Source organism: Colias eurytheme, chromosome 3 (genome assembly GCF_061535395.1).
Source record: "Colias eurytheme isolate Ceu_HAF_F1 chromosome 3, ilColEury1 Martin Lab GWU primary, whole genome shotgun sequence".
In the NCBI taxonomy this organism is placed as follows: domain Eukaryota; kingdom Metazoa; phylum Arthropoda; class Insecta; order Lepidoptera; family Pieridae; genus Colias; species Colias eurytheme.
Window position 1 is genome coordinate 1,871,621 of NC_142982.1, and position 12,112 is coordinate 1,883,732.

The window sequence follows — 12,112 nt, forward strand, 5'->3', positions numbered from 1 at the left end:
AACAAAAATTCAAAATTAGAACTCACTGGTTCGGCAAGCACGGGTCGAGCGTGTTCTCGCAGTTGCGTCCCGAGTGCGGCGGCGCGCACACGCAGCGGTAGCCGTTCACGAGGTCTATGCAAGAGCCGCCGTGTAAGCATGGGTTACCGGCACAGTCGTCGATGTTTGTTTCGCAGTTTACTCCTGAAAAATAGATTAGGATATTGATGGGTGCTGGTATTGACACATGAACAACTATTTTTAAGTGAAACGTCTTTAGGCGCGTTGAGAGTAAAATTTCTAGGTCGCGTCATGGCAAAACCATCATGTCATGGAGTAAGGCGCCAATTTTTATGTATCTTTGAATCTTGCCAAAGAAGTTTCGCTTCTACCACGTGTGCTCGGCACATACGCTCTTTTTTATTGCCCTTTGATTTATAAGTATACTGTGCTTCGAAATATACTGTTTCCCTTGTTAAATGATATTACAGCTGAAATCATAGAAGTCACCTAATCCATCAGTTGTGAACGTACCGTTTTTTACTTTACTTTTACTTTACTTTACCAATGTAAACCAAATGTAAACTTATATACAATCAACGACGCAAAAATGTTCGAATAATATGAGCGCAACATTATAAATTATGCATTCATTTCAAACAGTCTTGTGTCGCTTGCGCCTCGTTTAAAATGTTATCCAATACAATGCGAAATTTAAGAACGAAATCTCAATATAAACATAATACATAATTGTAAACTTACCTGTAAATCCTAAAACGCAGTCACATTTGTAAGCATTGAGTCTGTCATGGCACGTGCCGCCATGTTGGCACGGGTTTGAGCTGCATTCGTCGATGTCACGCTCGCAACGTTGGCCTAAAAATATTATTATCATATTTTAGTAGCGTATAAAATATAAACAATATTTTAAGTTTGAGTGATATATCAACTAGTCTTTATCAGCGATTACACCCAAGTGCAAATAACGATTTGCTTATGAATTTAAAATTAATAAGAATTTTGAAAAAAGTGTATCACAATACAATAGTGAAAATAGCACAAAAATTGGTAAAGTCGTTTCCCAGCGTAAACAAAGTCGCAGACGATCATTTTAAATATCTAAATAATGGTACATACTCCTTATAAGGATTTTTTCAAAGAACTATCAAAAATTATGAATTCTTACCTCCATATCCCGGTAAGCAATGACAAATGAACTGATTGACACCATCCTCACAGGTACCACCGTTGATGCAAGGGTTGGAAGCACATTCGTTCACGTCTGATAGGCATCTGTAGAAAAATTTTGTTAATAAATAAATGATTAAGTAAGTAAAATAATGCAAAAGGCAAACATTTTGTTTTGTTTCACAAATCGATAATAACTTTTCAAGAGGAAATTGTGAAATGCTGTACAGCCTTTATATTTTCTTTTTAACACACTATCCGAGACCTTACTTGGTATAAATTATTTTCATACTTGGTATAATTAGGTATTTTTAACGAATCTTAAAAACAGTTTTGAGCACTAACTTTTCCAGAATGACACCTCAAAAAAAATGATAATTTATGTTATGGCCATTGAAAAGTCTTATTGAACAAATAAATGTTTGACTTTCCGTACCTTGCATCATAATATCCTCTAGGGCACTCGCAGCGGAATCCATTTATCCGATCGATACATTTGCCGCCATTCGCGCAAGGGTTCGACAAACATTCGTTGATGTTCGTCTCGCAGTGTTGCCCAGTGAAACCCGGGATACATTCGCATGTATACCTGTGGAGGTTTTGATATACATAGTATTTTGTTTGCGGAATTTAGAATTTTCGGGGTGAAGCCGGGTAAAGGTTCTTTAATAATAATTTGGTTGTTTTCGTTCTAATGGTGTATAAATGTAGCCATAAAGAATGTTGGAATAATTTTGTTTAGACTTTTTAGAACGGATACCAATACAAGTAAATATGTAATGATTTATACATAATGTTTCCGAATACATGGTAAGATTTTATACCGCATAAAATATGACTTTTGACAATAACTCAGAACCATCCAGAATTTTTCACTTTTGAAAGAATGTAAAAGAGATTGAAATAAGCCACTTATAAAGAATTATCAGCCAAACCTTAGACAATATTGATTAATATGTTCATAAAAATGCAGAATTATTATTTTTGAATGATGCAATAAAGAATGTTATTTTGTAAGTAAAAGCGGTGATACATGAGCATTAAATCAGGCCATGCGGTGTAATAAGAAATGAACTTACTCAAAATAATTGTTGCTGCATGTGAAAGAAAAAGTAAGCATTAGAAATGAATTTATTATTGTATTTATTAAATAAATATGCACTAATGAAAGCCCCTGTTAATAAAAGCTAGTGAAAATGATATTTAAAATGGTCGAATGGAGGTAGATGAACAAAAATAACAACTTATGTTATAGTTTCTTTTGAAAACCGACTTAAAGTAAGTCATCTAGTAACATTTAAAATTAATATTAGTACGATACCACTGAGCCTCTAATTGCAAACATGCAATTGTGCATTTTATACAGATATTATAATGCATCATAATATCAGGCATGAAATTTGGTATCAATGTTATAGCCCTTAAGGTATATTTTAGAATGACAACTCATCAGCTCAATTTACTCTCCCATAATAATTATTAATCAAATAGTGATCCCAAAGCAACCGTTACAGCAAAATAAGCTCTATTCCCACAGCATACGAACCTATTTATCCCGTCAATGCAAGTGGCGCCGTTCCTACAAGGGTTGGAGTAACATTCGTTGACGTTGATCTCGCAGTTCCGACCTGATGTACCAGGCTTGCAGCGGCATTGGTAGCCGTCTATTAGGTCTTCACAGTGACCTAGACAAAAAAAACTTGAATATTATCACTGTTTATTGTGTATTTTTTATGTTTACAAATAGTTTTGATGGCTATTATCTCTTTCGTTTCTGGAAGTGCCAATTACCAAATGGGGCAAAGTAAAATGGCCTTAGTGGTGAGGAATACCGTCCGTGATTGCAGTTGCACGTTCTTTTCTTGCCCCCGTAAGTATTGGGAGCATTTAAAAGTTTACAGACCATCGGCCATCCAACGCATTGATAGGTGGCAGAAAGTAAAATGTGATTTTTATGGATGACTCTCATGTTCCTAACTCCTAACAGGCAAGGTGATTTCTGCTCGTAGCATAAGACGACGCAACAGAAGACGGAGCAAGTCAAAATGAACTATATCTAGATGTTTATAAGGTCTTACCTCCAAACTGACAAGGGTTTGACTCGCACTCGTTAATCTGCGTTTGACACACACGGCCAGTGTATTCCGGATGACAGTTGCACTCGAACCATCTAGAATGTTCTCGAACCTTCTACCTAATCAAACCAAAATTAACCTTATTTATATCGAAATAGGGTCTTACCTCCAAACTGACAAGGATTGGACTCGCACTCATTAATCTGCGTTTGACAAACACGGCCAGTATATCCCGGGTGACAGTTGCAAGTAAAACTGTTGTCACCATCAATGCATTCACCCCGGTGGCAAGGGGCAGAGAGACAGTCGTTGATGTTGGTTTCGCAGGACATGCCTAGAGAGATAAATAAAGGAGATATTGTTATAATGACGTTATAACGCTAGTAGGAAGAACTATTTGCAACTGATTTCCCTTAAGTATTAGCTTAGATATTTCGGCGATTAATCAGACATAAGACAGATATTTTATGTTATTCTGAAGTATGGTATATAGACATACTATTATTGCAAGTCAACTTGAAAACTATTGGTAATATAGAGAGAATTAAAATGCAATATTTAGCACAAAAGGAAAGCTTTTTCTCTAGCTCGATAGGTTTATGAAACCATGTTTTGGTAGAGCACTAGGTAGACATTTTAGACAGATTTCAAAAACGAACTATACTACACTTTTTTAAATTACTAATCTAACTCTTACCTGTATACCCAGGCGGGCATTCACAAGTGTACCCAGCGATGGAGTCATGGCACGTGCCCCCATTCCGGCACGGACTAGAGGCACAATCGTCTATGTTCACTTGACATCTAGCGCCCGTGAAGCTGGAAAGGATTTCATTAGGATTTTATTGCTAGGGTGATAAGGTTGATTTCAAGTAGTGTAGATGAAAATAGGAAAGTTTCTGTATTTAAGACTTAAAATTTGCATTTATAGTCAAGACTCAAGACCATGTCATGACTATAAGTACTTTACTAGTAAGTACTTATAGTATCTGTAAATCCAAGACTATGTTTAAAACATCAAAATATTTAAATGAGAGTAATCTCCGAGTAACCTCTCTAGTAAATAAATAGTAAATAGATAATTTACCTTTTGTTTTTTTAAATAATGTTTTACTTATTTTCCATCTTCTATCCTAAATCTTTCAATACAAAAATTCTAACAAATGATTATCTATTACTTTTTATCTTTACCTATTCTTACAAGTCTGTTCAAATAATTATACTATTTAACTTACCCTATAACACAGGTACATCTAAACGCGTTGATCATGTCATGGCAGACACCACCATTCAGGCACGGGTTGTTCGCACATTCGTCTATTTCAACCTCACACTGAGTTCCCGTAAAACCTGAAAATTAATACATTTATAAGATAAAAAATACAAATTGATGGCCTTAAATATAGAAGTTTCAGCGACAGCCTTGATGTAACAATTTTGTTTAAAACCACGCTTGAATAGCCGGGATACAAGATATGTATATCAATAAAAATGATGCTTTCTCATTACTTAAATAATAATCTTCTGGGCTCAGTCTGATAATAAAAGGATCATCAAATTATGTGATCGAAGTATTAAATATAATATCATTTAATCTTTACTGGCCTGTAAAGCAATACAATCGAAAATTTCGCGTTAAAAGAAAATAAACCATAAATCAACAAGTAAAATGTTATATGAAACAAAATGGTAATAAAGGTTTAATTTCACATTCAAATTTATAAGCCCTTTATAACAAGTGATGTTAAAGTGAAATGGGGCACATAAAATAAGATATAAAATGAACGCAATACTACTGTTAAATAAGTAATTAGAGTGTCCCGCATTTGAATTAATGATCATTGTAACGGTTCTGTCGACAACGCCTTTAAATATATATAGAATTGGGCGTTTATTAAATTTATTACGTACTAATAGTGTAATAGATAGGTAACAATTAGTTCGGAAATACAATGATACAACAATAATGTGCAAAGAAACATAGGTACTCGTTCAAAGTTAAAAAGTAAGTAAAAGTGGAAGTAGAAAAAATATTAAATAAATATTCGAGACATATCTTATATTTATCAACTTTTCAAAATCACTTCTGTAACCACATAATAGAGACGCATTTTTGACAATTTATAATCTGTTTGCAATGTAGCATATGGAATCAAAAAAACACATTCAAAGCCCATAAAAATAACCTTTATCTTCACAATATTGTAGTAACCGTATAAATATTTAAAACCTCTTGTAAAACATCTTAAGCAACATACATCACGCTGAAAAAGGGAATTGTCAACCTAAACCCAATAAATTCAGAGTTCACATTACATTGATCGACTCCTGTCATAGAACACCTGGCTCGTACCCGTATTCAATTACACCCTTATTTAGTTCCCATATCTTTGACAATGCAAAATTATCTTTACCACATCGATTTAACGTTCAAAATGGGATGCAATCTGGGCTATTGGTATTTTCTACTGAAATCACTACCTTACCAAAAAAGGAACGTTGTCATACAAGATCACGCAGCTTCCGACAATCGATCTTATATACTGTCAATAAGTATAAAAATAGATCGTTGGATTTTGTGCAATAATATTTTATAGCAAGTATTCGCATACCTTGAGCTATTGCTCATCGATTGTCACAGAAAAAATACATAAAATTTAAAACTATTACGTACTTGTGGTTGTATTCTTTAGATTGATATGTTGCGAAATGATATTTCCAATTTGAATTTTATTTTGTATTGAATAACTTTGCAAATTTATAGTTTAGAGTGGTGGCTAGTTACCTTTTTTGTAGAGCGTATTAAGAGCGTAAGAGAGTGGTATATAACAACAGGATACAAATGTCACAGACATTTTGTATTGATTTCTAAAATATGAAATTAATTATCAGATTAATATGCTCTATAATATGATTGACTGCTCATTGAATATCGTCAGAGTTTCTCATTTCATAATAGAAGAAGAAACTCTATTTAGTAACATATTTTTATACACATCTTGATCTATTTAATTCTAGCTATGTTCAATTCTCTTACACGCCTTTTATTTTAACCAATCGATATCACCATTGTCGGCACTACGCTGACCTATAGCTTACAAGTTACAGTTCAAATGGCAATAGTATAAATTATTTTCTCAGTAGAACATTACGCAAACAATCCTAACCGTGTTTATCTATGGAACTGTAGGCCACGCCCTGGTCCATGGTACAGTTATATAAAACACATATTGTTTGGTATTTATGATATAGTATTTGGTAATTAAAAGGTTTGATTTATGCAACGGTTGTTACTTGGGACTGGTTTTTTTAACTGTGTCAATAGTGAAGTATACTGTGGTGTTTTTGATTCATCCGAATTGAAGACATTAATATGCAAATACGCCAAATACGATTAAACTTACTTAAATCTTAGTAGGAATTAAAGTTTGATAAATTTATGGAATTTTCTTTGCAGAGGCATGTTTTACTCATTCTGTACGGTTTTATAAAAATTATTTGTCCTCTCAGATATAGTCATGCAGTCAGCTTTCTTTGAAACTTGTTCCTTTATGAATTGTTGAAGTGACTTCTTGAGGCGCGTCGAGAGTAAAATTTTAAAGTCACGTCATGGCAATACCGTCACGTCATGGAGTAAAGCGACGATTTTGGTAACTTTCAATCTTGCCAAAGAAGTTTCACTTCTGACACTTGTGCTCAGAGCGTATGTGCCGAGCACACGTGTCAGAAGCGTTTTTTAATAGACAAATATTTATAGTGCATATAGGTAGCATATTCGGCAGAATTATTACTTATTACATTATTAGACTAAATGACTATTGTCGCTTATACCTTGTACCGGCAGTATTTGTCACGATTTCGGCTCGCAGGCCCAATAGGAATGTCCGGTGCATTCTGTATCAGGATCTATGATATTATTTGTACAATGTTTGAACATTTAACATTTGTTTATAAATGTTTATTTGGGTTATAGATAAAATTATGTAATAAGGGTTCTATGTCTATTAGAAATTTTGAGCGGGAACAAATGAAATAAGTTTTTAGAAATAATCATGTAACTTTCAGTAATAGGATTTGTATTCTGTGGTAATATTTTGTTGAACATTTTTCTTTAAAAAATTTTATTTTATCTGTGCATGCAAATGCTAATTGATTCAGTTGAAAACACATTTAAACCGACCATTAGTTTACTTCTTTCTATAAAATAACAAACATATTATGTACCATATTTTCAAAATGACTAACGGTCGCGCCTTGCAAAAAGCGAGTGCAAAGTCCCGGGACGTGTTATTCCATAAGAAATTATAATGTCGTCATACCGAACTAACTTTGCCCTTATTAGCGCACTTGCCAGACGGGTCTGAAAGCACTCGTGCGTGAGATGTGACATACGACCGTATTGAATGCACACAAGTCTGTTCCTGCTGCGACAGCTCAAGGGGCTTCTTAATTTATCAGTATAATGCCGTACTTGAACTCGGATGTAACCCTGCCGAGTTGAGAGGTACTGTGGTATCATGCGATGCGTGTGCTTTGTTGTCGTTTAGAATTGATTGGGTTATAGCATAATTTAGTTCCAATGAGTGGTTCCGTCCGCATCATTGCGTCGTTGACATGTCTTTGTGCTTGACAACGCAGGTTATTGAATATGTGGGACCGAACGCGTTCGAATGGGATTTTTGTCATGCATTCCTTTGCATTAGGAACGAATTTGTATGATAATCGTTTAGTTTCTAATTTGATAGCGATGATGCGTTGAATTTTGACTATATTCGAGATAAGTAAGGAACTGTAGGTATTTATATGACTGTAATGGGACTTAAAATTCAATTCGGATGGTTATCTTTTTGATCGATATTTATTTTTATTTTTACTGGACATTTAGGTGAAAAAATAAGCTATATTTACGCAGTTATTCCACGGGGTCTTCTTGTAGAACCCGTTTAATAAAAATAAAAACAAACAATTTTTAATAAACTTTTTGATACAATACTTTGAGTTTTGCAAACCCACGCAGCTGCTATTTTTAAACGCAAAATCTAGGTCATGTGTAATCAACATTAATTATTATTATCTGTACCCAGATAAATATCAACCTCGTTATTTATTTACATTAAACGAGCTTTCTCTTAAAACCAATAAACACGGGAAGGAAATGCAAATTTTGCGGTCGAATTGAAAACCAAGTCAGGTTAATATACATGTTAATTATCAAATTACGTACATGACGTGTGTTAGATGAAAATGGACTCTATTTCAAGGGTATAAGAGTGATGTGTGTGATAAAAAACGTTAGTTTCCGCGTCGAGACAATGCGCAAAACTCTCTCATCGCCATGGGAACTAACTCTAATAGGGCTGCTTCTAGAATGTTCTATAAATATTTGTATGATGTATTACTTCCCAGTGTTACATAAAAACAAAAAAAAAATATTTCTGATTTTATAGAATCAAGGAAAATACTAAAAACTTTTTGTTTTCCCAGATTACATATCTGCATACAAAGATAAAGATCTAAGTCTGAAAATAGATTTTATTGTGAGACAGGTTTTTTTATCGTTCATAATACAATAAAATAAGAATTTGACTTAAAACTATATAATACAATTTTTTGTAATTTTGTTCCAAATAATTAAGTTAAAATTTAAATTCCAGAGCTTTTTACGAAAATATCGATTCAGTGATAAAAAGGGACAACGTAGCCCAAGGTCAATAAATAAAGAACTAATAAAATTTCGTTGTGGCAGCCATACATCCGCCTAGCTAATGATAATCTTCAAAGATAGCTGTCAACTGTGAAGCAAATTGTAACTTCGCGAAGGGGGGTCCATACCGTTACACCATCGACTTGGAATATGCTTTTTGCATAACACGACTATGGTGTTTGTATTTCGACTATGTTGTTTGTTTTTCGACTACGAAGTTTGTATTTTGACTAGGATATTTATTAACTGGGTGCTCAAACCATACCTAGATTTTTTTTTTGTCTTTCAAGTTTGTATGAGCTCTAATGAAACTTAAAGAGAGATTAAAAAACAAAACTATAGACTAGATTTAAAATAGTTTTTAGATGAAAATTTTTAGTTTTTCATTTTGTTGTTTTTATAATGACACTTTAACTTTAACTTTATGTACCTATGTTTTATAATGACAAAGGTACATAAAGTTATATTATGTTATTATTATTTTGTTCTATACTCTTGTGAGATGACTATTATTGGGTATACTGGGTCAAAATGGCATACACATTCACTTAATCACGATTCCCAAATTTGGCTTGACACTTAAAATTGTAATTGATATGCTTATCAATTTCAATATAAAAATACATGTACAGTGCCTATTAAATTAATTTATATTACATGAACATAAAAATTTCCGAAGCGCTTTTGCGTTTTTTTAAATACAAGTACAATTTTAATATATATATATATTCAGTAGACATCCTAAACACAATCCTGGTTTCTGTCTGTTATAACGATTTTTAAGATCATATCCGGACACCTTTTAATGTCACAACACACACTTCAGCCACACTTACTTACCAGGCGTACATATACATGAGAAGATGCCATGTCCAAAACAGTATTAAAAGGCACAAAAATAAATATGAAGATTACTAATTAAGAATTATCACTTACCAGGCATACACACGCATCTAAACGTCCCCGGATCATCCAAACAAGATCCTTCATTCCTACACGGATGGCTTTCACACTCGTTGACGTTGGTCTCACAACGGGGTCCGGTGAAACCCACGGAACAGTTGCAAGCGAAGGAGCCGGGCGTGTTCACGCACATGCCGTCGTGCTCGCAAGGAGATCCTGGGGGTAGAACAAGTCATAGTTAGAGTTAGGAAAGCCCAGAAACCAGTCCTAAAATGCACAATGTAAGAAAAATAAAAAGGAAAAACTGATAAATTGCATGTGTGCTCGTATTTTCGACATTTTACGTAATATAATACATTGGGCTAAGAGAAAGGACAAAGAAAACTGTTTAAATATTAACCGATTGTTCAATAGGAATAGAACTTTAAAAATGAAAAAATGCTATCGTTACATTTTTAACGTAATAAAACACGAAAATAAAGAAAACGATAGCATTAAACAGCAAAAAGATTAATATTTAAACGAATAAATAATATTACACTAGTTATTAATATTTATAAAACAAACAAAGATTTTACATTATTAAATAGAAGCCTTCAATTAAAAATATACTTAAAAGATGAGCTTCTCTAACGCTCCAAAGCATATTACCTTGTTCACACTCATCGATATCCTCCGAGCAGTCGAGGCCCTTATACCCAGATGCGCAGGAGCAAGTGTAGGAGCCGTTAATGGGGCTGGTGTCGCAGATCGCGTCCGCGTGGCACGGGTTCGACGTGCACGCGTCGTCCAGGTGGCACAGGAGGCCTAGGAAAGGGTTAAGGGTTAAGTCACAGGAACAATAAGGTATAGGGACATAGGGTCCATATTACCGCTTGCTGATTATGTCCCTTATAGGAAATTTTATAGTGTGCAAAAGTGGAGCATATCACGAGTCTGTGAATATTTCAAAGTTATTCTATACAAGATTCTCATAAATTTCGAACCGTAAAATGGTCTGGTCTGATGAATACCTATTTATAAAGTATTATTTGCGTTTACTTTTCCAGTTACTATTTACCAGATATCCAAAATTAAATTCTCGCAATAATTTTTTGAAATCTTGCACTTACAATCTACTTCCAATATCTATATGTCCTTCTTATCAAATCAATCATATTTAAACTGCGTTAATGTAAAAGGCAATCTTACCCGTCTTCCCCGGAGTACACTTGCAGTAGAACGCACCAACTCGATCAATACACGTCGCACCATTGAAGCAAGCGGCGCCTGCGCAGTCGTCGATGTTCACAGAACACTCAGGTCCGGTCCACCCGTTCACACAGATGCAGGAGAAGCCGCCAACGGTGTTGGTGCAGGTGGCACCGTTCTGGCATACTAGAGGTCTGGGGAAAATGGGGCTAGTTAGAATAAAGGCAATGAAATACTATTGTACGTGTTAACGATATTTTGGCATAATAGGCCAGGAATAAGAGCTGGAGAAATAAGGCTGTATTCATTAGGTTGGAGGAATTTATCCGCACTGCATAACTATTGATATACAAATACTTATGTAGTAGGTCTGCTCTGTGTTTTTCATGTATACTGGTACATTGATTTTGAAGAATTTAGTATGGGCACAGATAACATAATATACTTTACTAGTAGTACAGATTTTTCTTAAAGTCAAACCATAAAGCTTAAACAGTTTCACGTGATAAAAGAAGTTTCGGTCAACTTTGCGAATGATTATCATATTTTTATATTAAAATAGTAATATTTTCTTAAAAAATAATGAATATGGATGTATTTAACGCGGAACGAATGTTATATCGTTTAAGAAACCATGTTACTTCCAATTTAAGTTTAATTATGAAGATGTATTTTAATCGTACAAAGCGCTTTATGGTTATTAAAATAAATTATAATTGCGGTAAAAAAGTGGTACGGTGAGGTAAAGAGACGCCGACAAGGACGCTCTTCGCATTTCTTGTTTCTTTGCTTATTTGCAAATTACGATCCAAGTGGAAAAGGTTAGTCAAAAATTTCACATTTCCCCAAATTTTTTGGTGTTTGTTGAGTTTTTAAATAAAATAAATAAATAAATAAGTCTAATATTACGTTATTTAACGATTGTTACACTATATTATAAACAATGTATTAGCTTATACTATAAGCTATACTGCTTTCCGAATCGGTGGTAAATGTAAAAAATATGTTATAAGTTAACGATTCAAGTGCTTCTAGAAGAAGTCTAATTGAATAAATAAATGTTTGAGTTTGA

The 12,112-nt window shown here is 34.0% G+C and overlaps 1 protein-coding gene across 2 annotated transcripts in view; it reads right to left on the reverse strand.

The window, feature by feature from the left end:
* N (neurogenic locus Notch protein) overlaps positions 1–12,112 on the reverse strand; it is a 135,478-nt gene that overhangs the window by 14,039 nt on the left and 109,327 nt on the right. Inside the window, exons 6-17 of one of the 2 annotated variants that reach the window (XM_090119355.1) lie at positions 11,041–11,234; positions 10,501–10,656; positions 9,883–10,065; positions 4,478–4,592; positions 3,940–4,061; positions 3,459–3,576; positions 3,246–3,295; positions 2,714–2,852; positions 1,604–1,756; positions 1,166–1,272; positions 742–855; positions 27–183 (exon numbers count right to left, since the gene is read on the reverse strand). In XM_090119355.1, the coding sequence (XP_089975481.1) occupies positions 27–183; positions 742–855; positions 1,166–1,272; positions 1,604–1,756; positions 2,714–2,852; positions 3,246–3,295; positions 3,459–3,576; positions 3,940–4,061; positions 4,478–4,592; positions 9,883–10,065; positions 10,501–10,656; positions 11,041–11,234 (1,608 nt within the window). Of the gene's footprint in view, positions 1–26; positions 184–741; positions 856–1,165; positions 1,273–1,603; positions 1,757–2,713; positions 2,853–3,245; positions 3,296–3,408; positions 3,577–3,939; positions 4,062–4,477; positions 4,593–9,882; positions 10,066–10,500; positions 10,657–11,040; positions 11,235–12,112 lie in introns of both variants that reach the window. The other variant, XM_090119354.1, reaches the window with a different exon arrangement.